The following is a 26,352-nucleotide window of genomic DNA, read 5'->3' on the forward strand; positions in this document are numbered from 1 at the left end:
CAGCGGTGGGCGGAGCAGCAGACCCCGACCCGGGAGCAGGAGGAGCAGTGTCCCGCTGCCAGAGGGCAGGTAAGCTGGAGGGGGCCGGGGAGCAGGTGGGTTGTTCAGGTTACTCAGGAGGCTGGAATGACAGGGGACAGAGGAGGCTGGAATGACAGGGGACAGAGGAGGCTGGAATGACAGGGGGACAGAGGAGGCTGGAATGACAGGGGGTGTAATGATAGGAGGCTGGAGGAGTCACAGGAGGCTGGAATGATGGTGGACTGGAGGGGACACAGGGCTGAAGGCTGGAATGAGGACTGGAGGCTGGAATGACAGGGCTGGAGGGAACACTGGGGGGCTGAAGGCTGGAATGAGGACTGGAAGCTGGAATGAGAGGGGGCTGGAGGGGATACAGGGGACTGGACGCTGGAATGACGGGGGGCTGGAAGGGACATGGGGCTGAAGGCTGGAATAACAGGGTGCTGGAGGGGACAGAGGTGGAAGAATGACGGGACTGGAGGGGACACAGGGCTGAAGGCTGGAATGAGGACTGGAAGGGGTATTGGAGGCTGGAATGACAGAGGGCTGGAGGGAACACGGGGGGGGCAGGAGGCTGGATGGGACACGGGGCACATTTCTGGTTAAGCTTCTGTTGTATGATGGTGACATTGGTTATATTCCTACACACAGGCATTTTCCGGACCATGTGATCTTCAATGTGCACAGTGACTACTGATTGAGGACACTGTCTGCCCACGGAGGATCAATTTCTTCAGAGGTTCCCCATTGCCGAGAAACCCCCATATAGGTAAGGTGAGATTTTTAGTACACACATAAACAGTATAGAATATTTTATTTTTTTTGTCCTTTTAAGTGGGGAACCAAAAGCAGTTTTCGCCCTGGGCTCTACTTGGTCTAGAACCGACCCTGATGTGATACACAAGGTCCCCCTCCTACAGATGGCTAAAACCATATTAATGAGGAGTCTGAGGACCCAGGCGAGTAACATACCTCTCTCCCAGGGGCCTCCATTGGTATCCATGATGGACGGATCACGGGCGCGGTGGCAAGCACATCCTTGACGCCACTGCACATGAAGAAAGGGGAGGGTACTTTGCTTGGAGGACCTCCCCCTCACATGGAACCACTTTTGCAAAGCTAATGAGAGAAGCTCCTCACCTTCTGAGCAAGAGCTTTCTCTAATGTCCACTGGCAAGGTCAGCAGCATCACTAAGTTCTGCTCTAAAACATTCTGCTGGTTCAGCTTACAATTCAGTTAAAGGGTAACTCGGAGAATAATCATATATCCGGATCTGTGACCCAGCATATATGTGTACAATTGTATTGGTGGATTTCATATGCTGAGCATAAAGGGCCTGATTTATATGTGACCCGTACAGCTACAATACAGATGCAGCAGGAGGCGTCTGTAGGAACTAGGCTCCTCCTACATTAAGTTACCATCCCAGTGCTGCGTCCATAGATGCTGCCTAGGATCACCGTCGCGATCATCAGTTGCAGTAGTCGCTGCCCCATCGTGACACGTAACAACGCCCCTCGTCACACATGGCCACGCCCAGTTTTCACAGCGTGTCTCCATACCCCCACTTCGAAATCCCCACCTCGACCACTGTGTGTTATAATATACCTTTATCCTGCGCTCACACAATGTCACAAATAGAGAGAATCCGATGGCTGCACCTTCACACCCGCCCCCCTGTTAGTGGGGTCACCATACAGACATACACATAGAAAAGGGAAAAGGGCGCTCAAAGTTGAATAATTGTCACAGGTTCTATAGAACATACAATAAATTGTACAGTGGCTTAATCTGTATAGAAAGTTTTTGTGACCAGTCTTTAGGAGGTATAGACGTACCAGGACTGATGGTAGCACTCACCTTTTCTTCTCCAGACATGGGTTTTCCAGTGCCCCAAACAATCTGAAAGGGGATTCATCAGAGAAAATAACGTTACCCCATTCCCCAGCAGTCCAATCACTGTACCTATTGCAGAATATCAGTCTGTCCCTGATGTTTTCCTGGAGATTATTGGCTTCTTTGCTGCTCTTCCTGACACCAGGCCATCCTCCAAAAGACTTTGTCCTGTGTCATGCCAACAGTAAAGCATGGCGGGAAGCCACCTGACAAAATCCCAACATCTAAATTTTGATTATCCGGGAGGGTTAGGTTAGGGTTCAGGGAGGGGGATAGGTTTAGGCGCCCCCGGGGGGACTTATGTTTAGGCACCACTCTGGGAGTTTTATGGTTAGGCACCACAAAGGGAGGTTTGGTGGGGGAGGAGAAGTGTAGGGTTTGCTAACTTACGTTCCCCGTCAGTATTTCACCTGGAAGTTTTTCAGCCACCAGGATTTCATACCCCACCGCGGTGATGACCTGCCGAGACGCAGTCCTGTTCCGCCAGGGCTGAGGACTCCCTGGGGATGACAGCATGGGGAGCCAGGCACTGAGTCCTTCGCTTCCACTAGGCGACCAGAGACTGCAGGCTGGAGTGATGCGGAAATGCTCCAGCGTCCCGGGGGTTAAACGCTGGCCAGGGCAGGCTGCCTTCCCTGTCTTAACAGCCGGTTCCTCCTCTCAGTTCAGCGCGCCTTTCCACTGCGGCCTGGCTACGCTGAGCTGCTCCCCTTCTTGGGCCACGCCACCTCTAAAGTCTCCGGTGGCCATTTTCTTGGATGGCAATGTGGCAGTTCTCTTTGCCCAGCATGTGCCCAGTCCCCCTGCATACCTCTCCCTTTTGGGTCAGTGTATGCAGCACTATTGCCTACCAGGCACTGAGTCTGTGTAGTTGATTATAGTGCCATGGTGCAGGTTAATTTCTGCATTGTATGTGACTTATGTTAGCGCTGTCTGTCTGAAACTATATATTATTTTTTTTTCACAAACTGTCATTTCTTAAATCCTTGCTCAAGCAGAAGTCATTGTACCTGTCCCGTTGCCTCAGAGGGGAACGGGTTGTTATACCAATCTTTCTGGTTCAAAATTCGACTGGATCCCACTGGCCTATAACTCCCTGAACAAATTCCTCAGGGTACCTCTGTTCAGGATGGAAACCCTACGCTCAGTTATATTGGCTATGGAACCTGGGGATTTTATGGTGTCACTGGATATTCAGGATGCATACCTGCATATTCCGATTGCTTCATCTCACCAGCGTTTTCTCAGGTTTGCTGTACTGCAACATTTCCAGTTTCGGGCTCTGCTGTTTGGCCTCTCTACTGCACCTCTGATGTTTACCAAAGTTATGGCAGTGATGGCAGCCCATCTGCGGCTGCAGGGAGTCCGCCTGTTACCATATATGGACGACTTTTTACTGTTTTTACAGCTTTTACTGTTGGCAGGGTCTCCAGAGGGACTTCACCACCACCACCTACAGCTGACTATATCTATGCACGGGTGGTATATCAATTGGAAGAGGTGCTCCCTGATCCCATCCCAAAGGATGCTGCATCTGGGAGCTCTGTTGGATTCACAACAGCAGCGGATCTTTCTGTCTACGGACAAGATCTCCACTTTGCTGATGCAAGTATGCAGATGCCTCCACAGTCGCCGAGTGTCCATCCACTCTGCAATGCAGTTACTCGATTCCATAGTGTCGACGTTCGACATGGTGAAATATTCCCTGTTTCCTTCCTGGCCTCTGCAGAAATTGATCCTCTCCAGGTGGGACGGATTACCCCATCGGATAAAGCAAACAATGGTGCTCTCTTCGGAGGTGCGTCTGTCTCTTGTTTGGTGGCTGCAGATGGGCCACCTCATCAGGGGGTGCCCCTTTTGGATGCCAGTCTCCAATTTTGGGGTGCAGTGACTGGTCCACACATTTCGGGGATGGTGTACAGCGGAAGAGGCCGCCCTGCCAATCAACATATTGGAACGTCGGGCGGTCTTCAGAGCCCTGCAACAAGCCATACTCTTACTTCACGGAAAGCCTGTGCAAGTTCAGTCAGACAACGCCACGACCGTGGCTTACATAAACCAACAAGGAGGGACTTGAAGTCAGGCAGCAATGACAGAGGTGTCACACATTCTGACATGGGCGGATGGCCATCTCCCAGTCATATCTGCAGTGTTCATCCCTGGAGTTCTCAATTGGGAAGCGGACTTCCTCAGCCGTCACAACGTGCATCCCGGGGAATGATCTCTTTACCAAAAAGTGTTTCAGCCCCTAGTGGATAAGTGGGGCCTTCCAGACATGGACCTCATGTCCTCTCGACAAAATCACAAACTGCCAATGTACGGGTCCAGGACAAGATACGCCAAGGCTCTCTTGGTAGATGCTCTGTCAGTCAAGTGGACCTTCCTGTTTGCGTACCTGTTCCCTCCAATCTCCCTTCTTCCTCGAGTTCTTTGGAAGTTCAAACAAGAAGGAGGCACTGTCCTCTTGGTGGCTCCAGTGTGGCCCAGACGTCACTGATACTCAGATCTTCCAAGTCTCTCCATCGACACTCCGTTGCTGTTGCCTCAACGTCTGGACCTGCTGTCTCATGGTCCTTGCCTTTGCCCGGACCTGGGTCATCTGTCTTTGATGGCGTGGCTGTTGAGACATCCCTCTGAAATTCCAAGGGTTTTTCCGGCTCTGTGTGTCATTCCAGAGGTTACGACCACCAAGTTTTTAGGATATCCAGAAATTTGGCTTTCCTGCAGGCGGGTTTGGTCCTTGGTCTCCCCCTTGCTTCACTGAAGGTGCAGTTCTGTGCTCTTTCAGTGTGGTTCCAGCGAAGGATTGCTCCTCTTCCTGATATCCGCACTTTCCTACAGGGGGTCCTTCACATCCAGCCTCCTTTTTGTCCCTCCTGTGGTGCCTTGGGATTTGGCTGTTGTCCTTCGGGCCCTCCATTTGAACCCCTGGACTCAGTGGATCTCAAATGGCTTACTGCTAAGACAGTTGTTTTTCTTCTGGCTATTGCTTCTGCCAGAAGAGTGTCAGATTTGGGGGCTATCTCTTGCCGTTCTCCATTTCTGTTTTTTCACCAGGACAGGGCAGTGCTTCGGACTGGCCCTGGTTTCCTTCCTAAGGTGGTCTGTAGTTTCCACATTAATGAGGAAATTATTGTGCTGGCCTTTAATTCCCCAGACCTCTCGACAGGTGAGGCCTCATTGGATGTGGACCGTACGAGTTCCCTTCGGAAGTCAGACTCCTTGTTTGTACTCTATGGATTCCACAAGAAGGGATGGCCAGCCAATAAGCAAACTTTGGCTAGGTGGATTTGCATGATGATCTCTAAGGCTTACACTTCTGAGGGCCTTCCTGTTCTGCCCTCTGTTACTGCTCATTCTACTCTGTCTGTGGGCAGCTCACCATGACACCTCGGCTGTTCAGCTTTGTAAGGCGGCTACGTGGTCTTCTGTCCAGACCTTTCTGAGGTATTATGCATCTGATACCTTTGCCTCTCAGGATGCTTCCTTTGGGCGGCAGATTCTCCTCTCTGCACAGGAGCGTCCCCACCCTTAATGGAACTGCTTTTTGACATCCCTAAGGTTTTCCTGTGGAGCCTATGGACCCTGAAGTAGAAAAGGAGAGAATATGGTAAGAACTTACCTTTATCTCTCTTTCTACGAAGTCCATAGGGTCCACAGGGCACCCACCCTGATGCACCTGTGCCTCAGATGGGCTTCGCTCTGGTCACCGGTTTCTGGTTTCTTTCTTATGAGAATGTGATTCTTGGGTGTTCCAGACTTTCTTCTCTCTCTATTATCCTCCTCCGGCATTTAGCTTGCTACGAAACTGAGATGCCTCGCTAGAGGGACTCACCAGGGGTGTCCTCTATCTCCTGCCCTATTTGTGCTTGCTATTGAGCATCTGGCGTGTCTGTTACGTACTGCTCCTGGTATTCGTGGCTTTAGAGCTGGAGTATTGAGCGATGTCATAGCCTTATACGCAGATGATATGCTCTTATTTTTGGAGGATGCCAAGGTTTCTTTGGCTATGATGCTGGAATAGTCAATACGTTTGGTGGTTTTTCAGGGTTACTCATTAATTGGGACAAATCTAATATAATTCCTATTTCTGGTTGTCTCACTATAACTAATGAATCCTCTTGCCCACTTCAGTGGAGTCTGCGTTTTAAGTGTTTGGGAGTCTGGATTCATCCTCAATCTACAGACTTTCTCACAATAGACCCAATTACTTTAAATTTTAAATTGAGGGTTTATATGTGGAAGAGATTGCCACTTACCATTATGGGACGCATCAATCTTTAAAATGTCAATTCAGTCCAAATATTATTTATCACCGCATTCTCCAGTTTATATCCCTACAAAAGTTTTTTTTTCAAGTATTGAGAGTATTTTATCTTCATGTATTTGGGGTGACAAACCCACGCGAGTGGCCATTAAAACTTTGTTGCATCCAAGGCTTCGGGTGGTTTAGGCCTCCCTAATTTATGTTTGTATTCTATGGCCTCTCAATTGGTCCAATTATTCAGTTGGGTTTCTAGTGCTGGGGACCATACGTTACTTGGTTTTCTAGCCGAGTGGATGGGGTCCTCTATCTATCCTTTGCAATTTCTTCTTTCTGGTGTCTGTGTCTCTGGTCTTCCTCCGTTACACCGCCAGGCCCTTTTGTTATGGCGTTATGCACATACTTTATTTGATTGGAAAAATTTCGATGAGGATTCCCCTTTATGGGTTAATAAATAATATCCTGAACTGTCTAAACTTTCATATGATAACATTTGGAGATTGGGAGGGGTCTCTTCCTTGGGTCAATTATATGTAGAGGGTGTTTTTATATCCTGTTTACAGCTTCAGTCTGAGTTCGGTTTCCCTAGCACGGCCTTTTATAGAAACTTACAATTGAGACATGCAGTCCATGCTCAACTTGGTAGTTTGCCCCCAATGTTATCCCCTTCCCTAATTAAATCACTAGTAACTTGTTTGGGCTCAAGGGGTCAAATCTCCACTGTGTATGCTAACCTTAAATTAATACTAATTTTATGACAGATTTGTTAAATCCTCTTAAGCTGAAATGGGAAGTTGATCTGGATTCATTGAACAATGGATGCAAATTTAAGTTTATTACTCAGTGTGTTGGGTACCAGCAGGTTTTTTTGTTTTACATGGAGTATATCATACCACACTCTCCTTACGGCAGTCTGTTTGAGGACTAATTGCCCAAAATGTGGTGCACTGTATTCTGGTTTTTGGCATTTGATGTGGGATTGTCCAGCAGTATTTCCTTTTTGGTCTAAGGTTTGGGATAATATGAAATCAACAGCTTCCTCTCTCACTTCGTTAGACCCTAGGTTATGTCTGTTCAGCCTTGACTTAGAGGAAACACACTCCCTAATGCTATACCGATACACTTTGTCTTACTATCCTGGTGAAGGTCATTTGTAGCTAGAACCTGGTTTGCAGCAGATCCCCTTGATATTTTTTAAAAGGAGAGCTCTGGTCTGATGTTGCCAATCACGAAAGATATTAATTAAAAGTTGTAACTCTATGCTGAAATGAGATAGATGGTGTCTTTCCAGACAGGGGAAAGGAACCGTTAATTTGTCAGCTCCTTAATGTAATTAGTTTGTTCAGTTAATTTTCCTAAAATGTTTTCATTCCATGTTTTCAGTCCTAAGTGCAATTTTTCGTATTTTGTTATACCAGTAGTCGATACCATTTATATTTGTATGTTTTATAATTATTTTGCCTTTATTTCCAGAGCAATTTAATTGTGTGATTTTGTTTATGCTATCCATGTCGAACTGGAGTGTGTTTAGCTTTGTCCAGCTTTTGTATTATGATTTTTGTGCTGTTTTACTTTGATTACATTTTTTGTTCTGTCTGTAGATTGTTTGTTTCTTTTAAAATATCTATAGTAATAATACAGGGGCATGACTGGGGAGGTGAGGGGATCTGGGAGAGTCACAGTGATATCACTTATATCTATAGTAATAATACAGGGACATGACTGGGGAGGTGAGGGGATCTGGGAGTGTCACAGTGACATCACTTATATCTATAGTAATAATACAGGGACATGACTGGGGAGGTGAGGGGATCTGGGAGTGTCACAGTGACATCACTTATATCTAGAGTAATAATACAGGGTCATGACTGGAGAGGTGACTGCTGGGAATGGGGCATGACAGAGCCACTAGGGGATATGTTTTTGCATGATGACTGTATCATTGTATGTGTGAGGTTCCTATAAGGTGTCAGGATGTCACTGTCTATGTCTCCATGCAGGAGGGGGAGTATATAGAGGAACATAGGGGTCTGTGCAAGGACGTGATGATGGAGAATCACCGGCCCCTCACATCACTGGGTAAGAGGAGACTGTCATTTATTGTACCGGGGAGAGCAGGTATGGGGGCCCCCTATATACACACATCACCTGATAATCACATATATACAATGTACTCAGTCACTATGTGTCTCCTACAGATGGACCCAGTAACAGAAATACCCCAGAGAGATGTCCCCATCCTCTTTATTCAAAGGATTGTATAGAGGAGAATCACAGGATCCCACAGGAGCATCAGGTAGTTGAGTCTCACCAATATACCACAGTGTCCTTATATGATCTATAGGAAGCTGTGTGTGTCTTTTTAACCAGAATTATTCTAATTAATGTGATTTAATGAAATCGAACATTTTTAAACTGTTATTTTATTGTTTTGTGTGTTACTAAGGGTGAAAGTCTGGCTAATATAAAGGTAGAAGATATAGCGGGAGAAGAAGAGATGTATGTGACTGATATAAAGGTAGAAGATACAGACGGAGAACAAGAGACGTATGTGACTGATATGAAGGCAGCAGATATAGAGGGAGAAGACACGTATATGAAGGATGATCAGCAGTGTAAGGTGGAGGAAATCCCTACAGATATCAGCACAGGTGAGTAATAAACACTTACTCAGAAAAGAGTCATATATTCTTCTTGCTAAGTCACTACAACAGTACAAAGTAAAAAGGGAAATGTGTTTGCCCAGTGGCGGAGTCAGGAGCCATCAGCCCCTATTATACTCCTGCTCTCCCCCTCACATCATGTCACTCTGTGTTACCAGCCCAGAGATCTGACCAGTCTCCTCCCCATACTCTCTGGTGTATCTCATACATCAGGAGCCATCAGCCCCTATTATACTCCTGCTCTCCTCCTCACATCATGTCACTGTGTGTTACCAGCCCAGAGATCTGACCAGTCTCCTTCCCACACTCTCTGGTGTATCTCATACATCAGGAGCCATCAGCCCCTATTATACTCCTGCTCTCCCCCTCACATCATGTCACTGTGTGTTACCAGCCCAGAGATCTGACCAGTCTCCTCCCCACACTCTCTGGTGTATCTCATACATCAGGAGCCATCAGCCCCTATTATACTCCTGCTCTCCTCCTCACATCATGTCACTGTGTGTTACCAGCCCAGAGATCTGACCAGTCTCCTCCCCACACTCTCTGGTGTATCTCATACATCAGGAGCCATCAGCCCCTATTATACTCCTCCTCTCTCCCTCACATCATGTCAATGTGTGTTACCAGCCCAGAGATCTGACCAGTCTCCTTCCCACACTCTCTGGTGTATCTCATACATCAGGAGCCATCAGCCCCTATTATACTCCTGCTCTCCCCCTCACATCATGTCACTGTGTGTTACCAGCCCAGAGATCTGACCAGTCTCCTCCCCACACTCTCTGGTGTATCTCATACATCAGGAGCCATCAGCCCCTATTATACTCCTGCTCTCCCCCCTCACATCATGTAACTGTGTGTTACCAGCCCAGAGATCTGACCAGTCTCCTCCCCACACTCTCTGGTGTATCTCATACATCAGGAGCCATCAGCCCCTATTATACTCCTGCTCTCTCCCTCACATCATGTCACTGTGTGTTACCAGCCCAGAGATCTGACCAGTCTCCTCCCCACACTCTCTGGTGTATCATATACATCAGGAGCCATCAGCCCCTATTATACTCCTGCTCTCCCCCTCACATCATATCACTGTGTTACCAGCCCAAAGGTCTGATCAGTCTCCTCCTCACACTTTCTCAAACATTGTGTGTTAGGTAAAATAACATTTACACAAAGAGTTGGTGTGAATCACAGCCATACACTCAACAGTAAAACATTGAAACAGTGAGCAGATAATAGTAATAAGAAGTGACTAACAGTCAGTATATGAATGTAAACAATGAGAGATAACGGACATACAGTATAGATAAATCTGCTGTATACAAACCCAAATAGAAGCAGATAAAAAAGAAGAGTGTAGACAGTAACTTCTATAAGGGAAGACAGTCATGCGAGTGAACTAACATTCCCGCTAGGCTGTTTTAGCGGGGCGCGGTGCCCTGCTTTCCTTCTGGAGGGCAAAAAGCGCCCTGCCCTCACAGCCTGCGGGTGCCGTCTTCACCCGCGGGTCACATTGTCCCGCGGGTGGGGAAATGTGTGGTGACCTGGTTACCGCCGGAGAATAGACGCCAGACGCATGCACCTGGCATCTATTCTCCGTCTTGGAAGCGCTTGGAGGCTGCCTGGCGTGTCCGTAAGTGCGGGCACGCCCCCAAGTGTGATGAAAAGGGGACGCGTCTTATAGACACGCCCCCTTTTCATTGGCCATGCCCCCTTTTTGGGCGCAGCTGCCGCCGGAGCTAGAGTGAACACTATGAACTATAAGCTAGAAATGAAACAAAGGGAACCGAGGAGACCATATTGCTTTCACAATCCAGGAGAATGGGAAAATGTGATCTAATTGGCAGTAACCGTCCCATAGGGTATGTTAGAGCGAGTCACATACTCTGAGTCTATAGTCTATGGGAAACGTATGTGCGTAACTCTCCCTCGTATCAGAGGACCGCTCTTCCTTATCTAATGTGCTCCCAAGGCAGTCCATGATAACCATGTGGAAGTTTCTCTAAAAATACAGTTGGGGTCGGATGGTCTGCGTTAATTAAACTCTGCAATATGGCCTTCCCTGCGGCAGCACTAATAATTACATGTTATATGGCCTTCCCTGCGGCAGCACTAATAATTACATGTTATACGGCCTTCCCTGCGGAAGCACTAATAATTACATGTAATACGGCCTTCCCTGCGGCAGCACTAATAATTACATGTAATACGGCCGTCCCTGCTGCAGCACTAATAATTACATGTAATACGGCCTTCCCTGCGGCAGCACTAATAATTACATGTTATACGGCCTTCCCTGCGGCAGCACTAATAATTACATGTAATACGGCCTTCCCTGCGGCAGCACTAATAATTACATGTAATACGGCCTTCCCTGCGGCAGCACTAATAATTACATGTAATATGGCCTTCCCTGCGGCAGCACTAATAATTACATGTAATACGGCCTTCCCTGCGGCAGCACTAATAATTACATGTAATACGGCCTTCCCTGCGGCAGCACTAATAATTACATGTAATACGGCCGTCCCTGCGGCAGCACTAATAATTACATGTTATATGGCCTTCCCTGCGGAAGCACTAATAATTACATGTAATACGGCCTTCCCTGCTGCAGCACTAATAATTACATGTAATACGGCCGTCCCTGCGGCAGCACTAATAATTGCATGTAATACGGCCTTCCCTGCGGAAGCACTAATAATTGCATGTAATACGGCCTTCCCTGCGGAAGCACTAATAATTACATGTAATACGGCCTTCCCTGCGGCAGCACTAATAATTACATATAATACGGCCTTCCCTGCGGCAGCACTAATAATTACATGTAATATGGCCTTCCCTGCGGCAGCACTAATAATTACATGTAATATGGCCTTCTCCTGCGGCAGCACTAATAATTACATGTAATATGGCCTTCCCTGCGGCAGCACTAATACATGTAATATGGCCTTCTCCTGCGGCAGCACTAATAATTATAAGTAGGTTATTTTACAACCTCTAGTTTCTCTCTGACAACTAGGTAAAATGCAGAAGATCGCCCATATCACTGGTTAGTGGTAAATAGTTGACTCGGTTTTCCAAAGCAACTTTCCTAATCTGTTGCCAAAAGCAGCAAAGGAAGGGTAAGCTCCAAAGGAATGAAGGCGATTGGCTGGTGGGGTCTTAGGGCGAGAAGAGGAATGGGAAGATGACATACCAGCTAATAACATGTCTATGGGGTGTAAAAAAGGCTTTGTGACAGATGTTGGGAAACGTTTCCTGATACTGAGCATTGGATAGTTCCTTACGCGATAAGAGGAATGAGAGGATGACATACCAGCTAATAACGTGTCTATGGGGTGTAAAGTAGGCTTCGTGACAGATGTTGGGAAACGTTTCCTGATACTGAGCCGCGGATAGTTCCTTACGCGATATATTGGGAGCACTGACTAGAGTGTTGTAGGAAAGAAATGGGATGACTTTGTAGCCAGAGATTCCTACCAGATTGAGTCTGATCATTGATCCATAACCGTTCTCATGTAGGAGTGATCTACATATATAGCATGATGGGGATCGGAGAGGATAGATGCCAACGGCCCAACGCGTTCTGCTAATCTTGGTCTGAGGACCACACAAATGAGGCACTGACGTAATGCTGTGCTTGGAAGAGTGCAAGGGGGGGAAGTGATGTAAAGTAGGAAGCTTCTGTATTGTCTGTGCTAATGTCAGTGGTCGCTTTGTTTATATGCCAAGCAGCCGATTGTCTCAGGATGGGGTGACCTCAATCTGGTAAATGGGAAATCCTGTGCACCACACCGACACTCGGGATTACCCAAGAATGGCACAAACCCAGATCTGTGACTATGCCACATTATGTACCACAATTACGTGTGGACTGCGATAAGGGATTCTCATGTATCTGCTGTGGAATTTCAGGATCATGTTGATAGAGGTAATGAAGAAAACGACAGTCAGTCAGGAAATACCACTCAAGGGATGTATTTGTGTAGGAATGATGACCATGAAGCCAGTCCCATAAATACCTCAGTATGGCAGCATGGTTATAATGTGGCAGGTGTGGAAAGTTGATGCCTCCATTAGATTTAGATTGTTGATTTGCCAAACGAGTTTCCTAAACGGAAGTGAGCAGAAGCGGCAGGGACTGTAAAAAAATCCATAAACCGAGGAGATGTCACAATTCTGACCAAACTAGCCCTACCCAGGTAAGATGAAAGAAGATTCCCTGAAATGCCAGAGCTCATTTTGGGAAGTCGATATAACCCCCAGGGGGCGCGTAGGTAGATGATTACCCAGTTAGGTGATTGGGTTCTTCTTCCAAATCGGAGAAGGTTGCTCCAACATGATTTCTTTATATAGGGTGCAGGAAAGGGCCCGTGGATGTAGTCATGTTGGCTGCAAAGTCTGAAACATCACCGAACTCCTGCAATTTATTCAGCATAATCCTGAGATTCTTTAGGATTGGTAATATACAGTAAGACGTTGTAGGCAAAATCTGACGGTTTGATTTCAGCATTGTCCACAGAGATAACTTTGAATGGAAACCAAGATTGTTAACTGCAGAAAAGTTGGTCTATTGAAAGATTAAAGAAGAGGGGCAATAAAGGGCACCCCTGACGTGTATCTCTGTGCTTTAGTATAGGGTCCCTTAACCAACAAAGAAGTGATGAGCTGTGAGTAAAAATAACACATTAGATAGATAGAGGGGTCAGATTCAGGTCTCTCTAAACCCGTAAATAGTTGGGGCCAAGTGGCACAATGACAAACTTTGTGTTGTCTACAGTAGCTTCCCCCCAACACCTCTCCTTTCAGCAGTTATCACTGCTGCAATAACTGGCTTACCTGAATTCCCTACTAAGGGGCTGAAAGCTCTGTGGTCCCGGGTAGGAATCGGAGGTGAGGGGCCTGGATATATGTTCTCATCCACAAACAGCGGATGTTAACGAGACCAGATCAAGGTTACGGAATCTAACCTGCTGGGAGGTATTCAACAGTGACCCCTCCATGCGGTATATGGGTTTCAGTTGCACCAGGCAAGCAGGTCGCAGTCCCCTGGTCAGGAAACTGCTGCGAGTGGGAGTGGAGAAAGATACACCACTATGTCCCACAGGTAGAATAATCTCCATACTGAGTATAGAGTGGGTACAAGGGTGTTAATTCCTGGAGTGATACTTTGAGAAGTTGGAGAGAAGATCCACTGAGAGAGAGAATGTGTTGTTGACAATGGAGAATAGGTTGTACTGCTGACACTGGTGTAGAATGAGGATGCACTGCATACACAGTGTACGAATCCAGACACACCGGAGAGTGGCTCAGTATTTGTACACAGTAATTCATACTGAGTACACAGCATGAGAATCCAGACACACCGGAGAGTGGCTCAGTGTTTGTACAATAATGTGTACTGAGTACACAACATGAGAATACAGACACACCGGAGAGTGGCTCAGTATTTGTACAGTAGTGAATACTGAGTACACAGCATGAGAATCCAGACACACCAGAGAGTGGCTCAGTATTTGTACAGTAATGTGTACTGAGTACACAGCATGAGAATCCAGACACACCGGAGAGTGGTTCAGTATTTGTACAGTAATGCGTACTGAGTACACAGCATAGAGTGGTTCAGTATTTGTACAGTAATGCGTACTGAGTACACCGCATGAGAATCCAGACACACCGGAGAGTGGCTCAGTATTTGTACAGTACTGCGTACTGAGTACACAGCATGAGAATCCAGACACACCGGAGAGTGGTTCAGTATTTGTACAGTAATATTTAATGAGTACACAGCATGAGAATCCAGACACACCGGAGACTGGTTCAGTGTTTGTACAGTAATATTTACTGAGTACACAGCATGAGAATCCAGACACACCGGAGACTGGTTCAGTGTTTGTACAGTAATGCGTACTGAGTAAACAGCATGAGAATCCAGACACACCGGAGAGTGGTTCAGTATTTGTACAGTAATATTTACTGAGTACACAGCATGAGAATCCAGACACACCGGAGAGTGGTTCAGTATTTGTACAGTAATATTTACTGAGTACACAGCATGAGAATCCAGACACACCGGAGAGTGGTTCAGTATTTGTACAGTAATGTGTACTGAGTACACAGCATGAGAATCCAGACACACCGGAGAATGGCTCAGTATTTGTACATTAATGCGTACTGAGTACACAGCATGAGAATCCAGACACACCGGAGAGTGGTTCAGTATTTGTACAGTAATGTGTACTGAGTACACAGCATGAGAATCCAGACACACCAGAGAGTGGTTCAGTGTTTGTACAGTAATGCATACTGAGTACACAGCATGAGAATCCAGACACACCGGAGAGTGGTTCAGTGTTTGTACAGTAATGCATACTGAGTACACAGCATGAGAATACAGACACACCGGAGAGTGGTTCAGTATTTATACAGTAATGCTTACTGAGTACACAGCATGAGAATCCAGACACACCGGAGAGTGGCTCAGTATTTGTACAGTAATGCGTACTGAGTACACAGCATGAGAATCCAGACACACCGGAGAGTGGCTCAGTATTTGTACAGTAATGCGTACTGAGTACACAGCATGAGAATCCAGACACACCGGAGAGTGGTTCAGTATTTGTACAGTAATGCGTACTGAGTACACAGCATGAGAATCCAGACACACCGGAGAGTGGTTCAGTATTTGTACAGTAATGCGTACTGAGTACACAGCATGAGAATCCAGACACACCGGAGAGTGGTTCAGTATTTGTACAGTAATGCGTACTGAGTACACAGCATGAGAATCCAGACACACCGGAGAGTGGTTCAGTGTTTGTACAGTAATGCGTACTGAGTACACAGCATGAGAATCCAGACACACCGGAGAGTGGCTCAGTATTTGTACAGTATTGTGTACTGAGTACACAGCATGAGAATCCAGACACACCGGAGAGTGGTTCAGTATTTGTACAGTAGTGCGTACTGAGTACCCAGCATGAGAATCCAGACACACCGTAGAGTGGTTCAGTGTTTGTACAGTAATGTGTACTGAGTACACAGCATGAGAATCCAGACACACCGGAGAGTGGTTCAGTATTTGTACAGTAATATTTACTGAGTAGACAGCATGAGAATACAGACACACAAGGAGAGTGATTCAGTGTTTGTACAGTAATATTTACTGAGTACACAGCATGAGTACACAGCATGAGAATACAGACACACCGGAGAGTGGTTCAGTATTTGTACAGTAATGTTTACTGAGTATACAGCATGAGAATCCAGACACACCGGAGAGTGGTTCAGTATTTGTACAGTAATGCGTACTGAGTACACAGCATGAGAATCCAGACACACCGGAGAGTGGTTCAGTATTTGTACAGTAATGCGTATTGAGTACACAGAATGAGAATACAGACACACCGGAGAGTGGCTCAGTATTTGTACAGTAATGTTTACGGAGTACACAGCATGAGAATCCAGACACAATGGAGAGTGGTTCAGTATTTGTACAGTAATGTGTACTGAGTACACAGCATGAGAATCCAGACACACCGGAGAGTGGCTCAGTATTTATACAGTAATGTGTACTGAGTACACAGCATGAGAATCCAGACACACCGGAGAGTGGTTCAGTATTTATACAGTAATGTGTACTGAGTACACAGCATGAGAATCCAGACACACCGGAGAGTGGCTCAGTATTTGTACAGTAATGCATACTGAGTACACAGCATGAGAATCCAGACACACCGGAGAGTGGCTCAGTGTTTGTACAGTAATGCGTACTGAGTACACAGCATGAGAAACCAGACACACCGGAGAGTGGCTCAGTATTTGTACAGTAATGCGTACTGAGAACACAACATGAGAATCCAGACACACCGGAGAGTGGTTCAGTATTTGTACAGTAATGTTTACGGAGTACTCGGCATGAGAATCCAGACACAATGGAGAGTGGTTCAGTATTTGTACAGTAATGTGTACTGAGTACACAGCATGAGAATCCAGACACACCGGAGAGTGGCTCAGTATTTATACAGTAATGTGTACTGAGTACACAGCATGAGAATCCAGACACACCGGAGAGTGGCTCAGTATTTATACAGTAATGTGTACTGAGTACACAGCATGAGAATCCAGACACACCGGAGAGTGGCTCAGTGTTTGTACAGTAATGCGTACTGAGTACACAGCATGAGAATCCAGACACACCGGAGAGTGGTTCAGTATTTGTACAGTAATGTGTACTGAGTACACAGCATGAGAATGCAGACACACCGGAGAGTGGCTCAGTATTTGTACAGTAATGTGTACTGAGTACACAGCATGAGAATCCAGACACACCGGAGAGTGGCTCAGTATTTGTACAGTAATGTGTACTGAGTACACAGCATGAGAATCCAGACACACCGGAGAGTGGTTCAGCATTTGTACAGTAATGTGTACTGAGTACACAGCATGAGAATCCAGACACACCGGAGAGTGGTTCAGTATTTGTACAGTAATGCGTATTGAGTACACAGAATGAGAATACAGACACACCGGAGAGTGGCTCAGTATTTGTACAGTAATGTTTACGGAGTACACAGCATGAGAATCAAGACACAATGGAGAGTGGTTCAGTATTTGTACAGTAATGTGTAGTGAGTACACAGCATGAGAATCCAGACACACCGGAGAGTGGCTCAGTATTTATACAGTAATGTGTACTGAGTACACAGCATGAGAATACAGACACACCGGAGAGTGGCTCAGTATTTATACAGTAATGTGTAATGAGTACACAGCATGAGAATCCAGACACACCGGAGAGTGGCTCAGTATTTGTACACAGTAATTGCATACTGAGTACACAGCATGAGAATCCAGACACACCGGAGAGTGGCTCAGTGTTTGTACAGTAATGCGTACTGAGTACACAGCATGAGAATCCAGACACACCGGAGAGTGGCTCAGTATTTGTACAGTAATGCGTACTGAGTACACAGCATGAGAATACAGACACACCGGAGAGTGGTTCAGTATTTGTACAGTAATGTGTACTGAGTACACAGCATGAGAATCCAGACACACAGGAGAGTGGTTCAGTATTTGTACAGTAATGCATACTGAGTACACAGCATGAGAATCCAGACACATCGGAGAGTGGCTCAGTATTTGTACAGTAATGCGTACTGAGTACACAGCATGAGAATCCAGACACACCGGAGAGTGGTTCAGTATTTGTACAGTAATGCGTACTGAGTACACAGCATGAAATTCCCGACACACCGGAGAGTGGCTCAGTATTTGTACAGTAATGTGTACTGAGTACACAGCATGAGAATCCAGACACACCGGAGAGTGGTTCAGTATTTGTACAGTAATGTGTACTGAGTACACAGCATGAGAATCCAGACACAATGGAGAGTGGTTCAGTATTTGTACAGTAATGCATACTGAGTACACAGCATGAGAATCCAGACACACCGGAGAGTGGTTCAGTGTTTGTACAGTAATGCATACTGAGTACACAGCATGAGAATCCAGACACACAGGAGAGTGGTTCAGTATTTGTACAGTAGTGTGTACTGAGTACACAGCATGAGAATACAGACACACCGGAGAGTGGTTCAGTATTTGTACAGTAATATTTACTGAGTACACAGCATGAGAATACAGACACACCGGAGAATGGCTCAGTATTTGTACACAGTAATGCATACTGAGTACACAGCATGAGAATACAGACACACCGGAGAGTGGTTCAGCATTTGTACAGTAATGTGTACTGAGTACACAGCATGAGAATCCAGACACACCGGAGAGTGGTTCAGTATTTGTACAGTAATGCATACTGAGTACACAGCATGAGAATCCAGACACACCGGAGAGTGGTTCAGTGTTTGTACAGTAATGCGTACTGAGTACACAGCATGAGAATCCAGACACACAGGAGAGTGGTTCAGTATTTGTACAGTAGTGTGTACTGAGTACACAGCATGAGAATACAGACACACCGGAGAGTGGTTCAGTATTTGTACACAGTAATGCGTACTGATTACACAGCATGAGAATCCAGACACACCGGAGAGTGGTTCAGTATTTGTACAGTAATGCATACTGAGTACACAGCATGAGAATCCACACAGGAGAGTGGTTCTGTATTTGTACAGTAATGCATACTGAGTACACAGCATGAGAATCCAGATACACCGGAGAGTGGTTCAGTATTTGTACAGTAATGTGTACTGAGTACACAGCATGAGAATCCAGACACACTAGAGAGTGGTTCAGTATTTGTACAGTAATATTTACTGAGTACACAGAATGAGAATCCAGACACTGGAGAGTGGTTCAGTATTTGTACACAGTAATGTTTACTGAGTACACAGCATGAGATTCCAGACAAACCGGAGAGTGGTTCAGTATTTGTACAGTAGTGCGTACTGAGAATACAGACACACCGGAGAGTGGTTCAGTATTTGTACAGTAATGTGTACTGAGTACACAGAATGAGAATCCAGACACTGGAGAGTGGTTCAGTATTTGTACAGTAATGCGTACTGAGTACACAGCATGAGAAAACAGACACACCGGAGAGTGGTTCAGTATTTGTACAGTAATGTGTACTGAGTACACAGCATGAGAATCCACACACACCGGAGAGTGGTTCAGTATTTCTACACAGTAATGCGTACTGAGGGCCTGATTCAGAGTTGGGAATAGTGAGATATCTCTCTCAACTGTGAACCTGAACAAACCATATTGCAGTGCAAGGGGTGTAAATACATACATTTTTTTTACATGTTGGGTAAATACTGGCTGATTTTGCATGTAGCCCACAGATACTGCACTGCTTTATTATTACACTACAGTTTAGATGTCAGTTTGGAAACACTCCTCCCAAATCTAAATCTCTCTGCACATTTTAAATCTGCCTCACCTGCAGTGCAGCATGGTTTCACCAAGATGATCAGTTGAGAGAGATCTCTCTCTATTCCCAAGTCTGAATCAGGCCCTGAGTACACAGCATGAGAATCCAGACACACTGGAGAATATAATCGATATGTTAGGAATAATTTGAGAGCAAGTATGGGAACCTGGAATGGAATGACAAGCATAAACAACTTCCTTATGTCCAGAGCCCAGTTATATACCCTAAGGTAGCAGCTCATAGGAGGACAGCGTCTGTTGACCAAAACAATGCTACCATTGGTTGAAGGAACAGTCAAGTGAGAAGGAGCATCATGTCAGCGTCCATGACTGCAACCTCAGAAACCCTGACACTGATACGCACATGGAAGTCCAAAGGCACCGAAGGCAAAATCCCCAGATCGTCACCCCCCACCGCACTTGACGTCTGACCGCACGAGAAGTCAAGCGAAGCTGTTGCTGCGGTAATGGCCGATCCTAGGCCGAACCCTGACAAGCTGTATGTACAGCTGTCACAAAATGTCAGCCATGAACGAGACCCATTTGGTGTGAAGACAACAAGTCTGTTAGTATAGTGCGCAGTCTATTAGCTGTTATTTTGGAGAGATGTTTGACGTCCATATTGAGGAGAGATATGGGTTGATAGAAGTCAACTAGAAGGGGATCTTTGTCAGGTTTAGGAATAAGTATCGCGTAGGCAATCGTGAAGGATGAGTAAGGTGGATTGTATTGGAGAATTCTGTAGTAAGGTTATAACAATGTTGGCGTCAAGTGTGGTTGTAAAAGTTTAAAATATACCCCGGTAAACCGACACATCCTGGAGATTTATGTGGTTGTAGACGGGCAGTAACTGCCAGTTCCGACTCAGTAATGTCGGCTGATAGAGCATCTCTTTGAGTCTGAGTGTAGGCATATTTTCCTCTGTTCGAATTCTATATGGCAGAGGCCTGTCCATCGATTGTAGATTGATAAAGTTCAGTATAGAATTCATGGAAATGGGAAAAGGTTTGGACATGGGTTTCGCCTGTAGCAGGATCCCTGATAGCTGTAATAAAGGAGCCTTTCCTCTACGGTCTAAACATCATTGACAGCAATTTCCCACATTTGTTCCTCCACCTTAGTGTAATCAATACATGTCTGTGCCTGCGCTGTAAGGCACCTCTCTAGAAGCCATTTACACTGTATAGGATCCCAGAGTGGAATCTGATAATACAGCAATGAAACTCCAAAGCTCCATCAGATCTCAGGGAAATTTACTGTTCAGAGTATTCTATTCTCAGCTTAGACACATAATTAAAAACATGATCCCTCATGACCCCCTCCGATGTCTCCAAGGAAAAGACCGTTACCCTAATGCTTCAGGTTGTCATCTAAATTAATGCCCAGGAAACCGCCAAAAATTTCTAACAGCCCTCAGACTTTGACAGATAATCTGGGAAATGCCAAAGGCGGTCAGTCGTCATGAAAGAAGCATGCCATAAGCTAAGCCTAATCGAGGCATGATCAGAAACTATAATGTCACCAATACCCACCGATCGCACCTGAGAATCCGAGTGGCCACTAAAAAGTAATCTCTGCAAGTCAGGGAGTGATGAGCTCTGGAAAGGGGGTAAATGATCTATCTGTCAAGTTGAGTAACCCCCACAGATCACTTAATTGAAAAATAGTTATAAGACCATAAATATGGTACCACGAGGGAGCTTTTAGGCGTGAAGCAGGAGAGGACTTGTCAATATTAGGTTCGTCCACTGTATTAAAATCGCCAGCTAGTATTAGAGTATGTAATGTTCGGAGAGCTAAAAATTGGGACAATTTAGAAAATAAAATCACTAGGAGAAATATTAGGAGCATATGTTCACCAAAGTACATTTACTACTTTCCATCTCCACAACCACACAATGGCCCATGGGATCAGAAACCCAATCCAGTATCATATAGCGTAATCATGATGAAAGACTAACTGCAATTTGTACCTATAAGAGGCTGATAACATTCCCCAATCCAGAATCATATAGCGTAAATCATGATGAAAGACTAGCGGCTCCATGTGATTTGTGCCTATAAGAGGCTGATAAACATTCCCCAATGCAGTATCCTATAGCGTAATCATGATGAAAGACTATAGCCACTCCATGTGATTTGTGCCTATAAGAGGCTGATAAATATTCCCCAATCCAGAATCATATAGTGTAAATCATGATGAAAGACTATACCTGCTCCATGTGATTTGTGCCTATAAGAGGCTGATAAACATTCCCCAATGCAGTATCCTATAGCGTAATCATGATGAAAGACTATAGCCACTCCATGTGATTTGTACCTAGAAGAGGCTGATACAGCATGAGAATCCAGCAGACCGGGAGGTGGGAGCCATCTACAAATATACCAAAGCTGGGCGGTTTGTGACTGTACTTTCAAACATCTTCAGTTTATCTATTTGTTGGTAATTCTAGAACTTTTAATCATAGATTTTATTTAAAAATATAAACTTGTCATAGAAGAAATTCATATTACCATGTATTTTATTTCCAGCACATGGATGTAACAGCAGGAATGTCTCAGAGGAATCTCCCATGCTATCTCCAAATTGTGAAATAGAAGGCAGTGACATCGCACGAGATTCTTCATGTGACAGCCCCATTATACACCCAGCACATCACCGTGCAGATGTGTCATCTAATCCCTCTACTCATAAGGACTGTTCTCCTGATAACTCTGATATTGGAAATTATAGTACAGCATTGAGAGCAGATAAAATATCCCACTGTTCTATAAATGACAAATATTTTAAACACAAATCACAGCTTGTTGTACATCAGAGAACTCACACAGGTGAGAAACCATTTCCATGTTCTGAGTGTGGGAAATATTTTGCACACAAATCACTGCTTGTTAGACATGCGAGAAGTCACAAAGATGAGAAACAATTTCCATGCTCAGAGTGTGAGAAATGTTTTACTTGCAAATCAATGCTTGTTAGACATCAGAGAAGTCACACAGGTGAGAGACCATTTCCATGTTCTGAGTGTGGGAAATGTTTTACAGAGAAATCAATTCTTGTTAGACATAAGAGAAGTCACACAGGTGAAAGGCCATTTCCATGTTCTGAGTGTGGGAAATGTTTTTCAGAGAAATCAGCTCTTCTTTCACATCAGAGAAGTCACACAGGTGAGAAACCATTTCCATGCTCAGAGTGTGAGAAATGTTTTACTTGGAAATCACAGCTTCTTACACATCAGAAAAGTCACACAAGTGAGAGACCATTTCCAAGTTCTGAGTGTGGAAAATGGTTTACACAGAAAGCAGATCTTGTTACGCATCAGAGAGGTCACATAGTTGAGAAATCATTTCCATGCTCTGAGTGTGGGAAATGTTTTACTTGGAAATCATCTCTTGTTACACATCAGAGAAGTCACACAGGTGAGAAACCATTTCCATGCTCAGAGTGTGAGAAATGTTTTACTTGCAAATCACAGCTTGTTAGACATCAAAAAAGTCATACAGGTGAGAAACCATTTCCATGTTCTGAGTGTGGGAAATGTTTTACAGAGAAATCAACTCTTGTTAGACATGAGAGAAGTCACTCAGGTGAGAAGCCATTTCCATGTTCTGAGTGTGGGAAATGTTTTATACATGAATCACACCTCGTTAAACATCAGATAACTCACACAGGTGAGAAACTATTTCCATGCTCAGAGTGTGGGAAATGTTATACTATCAAATCACTGCTTGTTAGACATCATAAAAGTCACACAGGTGAGAAACCATTTCCATGCTCAGAGTGTGAGAAATGTTTTACTTGCAAATCACAGCTTATTAGACATCAGAAAAGTCACACAGGTGAGAGACCATTTCCATGTTCTGAGTGTGGGAAATGTTTTACATACAAATCACAGCTTGTTATACATGAGAGAAGTCACACAGGTGAGAAGCCATTTCCATGCTCAGAGTGTGAGAAATGTTTTACTTGGAAATCACAGCTTCTTATACATCAGAAAAGTCACACAGATGAGAGACCATTTCCATGTTCTGAGTGTGGAAAATGGTTTACACAGAAAGCAGATCTTGTTACGCATCAGAGAGGTCACACAGGTGAGAAACCATTTCCATGCTCAGAGTGTGAGAAATGTTTTACTTGCAAATCACAGCTTATTAGACATCAGAAAAGTCACACAGGTGAGAGACCATTTCCATGTTCTGAGTGTGGGAAATGTTTTACAGAGAAATCAAAGCTTGTTAGACATGAGAGAAGTCACACCGGTGAGAAGCCATTTCCATGCTCAGAGTGTGAGAAATGTTTTACACAGAAATCTCATCTTGTTATGCATCAGAGACATCACACAGGTGAGAAACCATTTCCCTGCTCTGAGTGTGGGAAATGTTGTAGAAACAAAACACATCTTGTTACACATAAGAAAAGTCACAAGGAAAAAGTAATGTTCATGAACTTATAAATCTGAAATGTTTGTAACAATATTCTAAATTTTCCAAAGGTGAGAAATGTTCTGTACAGAAATTAATGTTGTATAGATAAATCACATCTTGTTAGACATGAGAAAAGTCAAACAGGTGAGATATGTTCTAATGTGGACTATTAAAATTAAAAAGTCTAATTTTGTTGACCACCCAGCATACATAAAATACAATAACAGTTATATTACCTGAGATTCATCAAAAATGGATTGTCTTTAGTTTAGGCCACATGGTGTTTATGCACTAAGGGGCTTATTTACAAGTGGACACAATTTTTTTCTCATACATAAAACTTGCTAGCAAGAAAATGTATATATCCATTCGTAGAATCACTTTTTGGGATGCAGGACCAGTAGCTACACCTGATGTACATGTACTGTATATAAGCATTGGGTGTCTATGCAATGCAGAAAAAGCATTACACTATTATTAGCAACATTATATTATATACAAATAGGGTAATGCAGTGAGATGCACAAGTGCAGATATCTTATTGGTAAAAGAGAAAGTCGCATTAACCAGAATATTAAAAAGAAAGAACATAAAGTACAGATTTTCATGTTTAGGTGTCGTCTTTTCTGTGGCAGCTGGCATGGAGATAACATGTAATGGGATAGACTTCATATAATATACTTGAGGCGCTAATGTTTTCAATGCTAACAACTGGATAGTCCATTCTGAAGGGCCTATTCATCAAACGATAAGTGGGCCGGTAACAATGCGGAATCGCTAGTTTCCACATATTTTAGTTACCGGGCCATTCATCAATAGGGGTCCAATAGGATCCCCCCTCTTCCCCCAGTATTCAGCAAACTCCGAAAACTGAATAGGGTATCAGCACAAGTGTCCATGTCTGAGTGACAGTTATGTGACTGCCCTTATTGTACACGGTCCTCACCCCTCTCACCTCTCCTGGTGTAAGGAGTCACAGTCATCACATGTATCTGCACCTGCACTACATACACCTCCTAAATGGTGTATCTGCACAAGTGTCCATGTCTTGAGTCACAGTTATGTGATTGTGCACTTATTGTACACGGTCCTCACCCCTCTCACCTCTCCTGGTGTAAGGAGTCACAGTCATCATCACATGTATCAGCACCCACACTACATACACCTCCTAAATGGTGTATCAGCACAAGTATCCATGTCTGTGTCACAGTTATGTGACTGTGCCCTTATTGTACACGGTCCTCACCCCTCTCACCTCTCCTGGTGTAAGGAGTCACAGTCATCATCACATGTATCAGCACCTGCACTACATACACCTAAATGGTGTATCAGCAGAAGTGTCCATGTCTGAGTCACAGTTATGTGACTGTGCCCTTATTGTACATGGTCCTCACCCCTCTCACCTCTCCTGGTGTAAGGAGTCACAGTCATCATCACATGTATCAGCACCCGCACTACATACACCTCCTAAATGGTGTATCAGCACAAGTGTCCATGTCTGAGTCATAGTTATGTGATTGTGCCCTTATTGTACATGGTCCTCACCCCTCTCACCTCTCCTGGTGTAAGATGTCACAGTCATCATCACATGTATCAGCACCCGCACTACATACACCTCCTAAATGGTGTATCAGTACCAGTGTCCATGTCTGAGTCACAGTTATGTGACTGTGCCCTTATTGTACATGGTCCTCACCCCTCTCACCTCTCTGGTGTAAGGAGTCACAGTCATCATCACATGTATCAGTACCTGCACTACATACACCTCCTAAATGGTGTATCGGCACAAGTGTCCATGTCTGACTCACAGTTATGTGACTGTGCCCTTATTGTACACGGTCCTCACCCCTCTCACCTCTCCTGGTGTAAGGTGTCATAGTCCTCATCACATGTATCATCACCCGCACTACATACACCTAAATGGTGTATCAGCACAAGTGTCCATGTCTGAGTCACAGTTATGTGACTGTGCCCTTATTGTACACAGTCCTCACCCCTCTCACCTCTCCTGGTGTAAGGAGTCACAGTCATCATCACATGTATCATCACCTGCACTACATACACCTCCTAAATGGTGTATCAGCACAAGTGTCCATGTCTGAGTCACAGTTATGTGACTGTGCCCTTATTGTACACAGTCCTCACCCCTCTCACCTCTCCTGGTGTAAGGAGTCACA

General features: G+C 44.9%; 1 protein-coding gene across 6 annotated transcripts; it reads left to right on the forward strand.

Moving 5' to 3' along the window:
* Positions 1–24,807, forward strand: LOC148474860 (uncharacterized). 6 transcript variants are annotated; one of them, XM_088458081.1, is made up of 6 exons: positions 1–69; positions 673–795; positions 8,183–8,300; positions 8,381–8,478; positions 8,629–8,833; positions 22,283–24,807. In XM_088458081.1, exons 3-6 carry the CDS (start codon positions 8,228–8,230, stop codon positions 24,202–24,204), a joined length of 2,298 nt encoding a protein of 765 aa, XP_088314207.1. In that variant the 5' UTR covers positions 1–69; positions 673–795; positions 8,183–8,227; the 3' UTR covers positions 24,205–24,807. The 6 variants fall into 6 exon arrangements, with proteins under 6 accessions (XP_088314207.1, XP_088314206.1, XP_088314209.1 ...); XM_088458080.1 differs by having other exon boundaries at positions 673–790; XM_088458083.1 differs by having other exon boundaries at positions 673–790; positions 8,183–8,261.
* The last annotated feature ends 1,545 nt before the right edge of the window (positions 24,808–26,352 follow it).

This window comes from Taudactylus pleione, unplaced genomic scaffold (genome assembly GCF_031769625.1).
Source record: "Taudactylus pleione unplaced genomic scaffold, aTauple2 ptg000805l, whole genome shotgun sequence".
Lineage (NCBI taxonomy): Eukaryota > Metazoa > Chordata > Amphibia > Anura > Myobatrachidae > Taudactylus > Taudactylus pleione.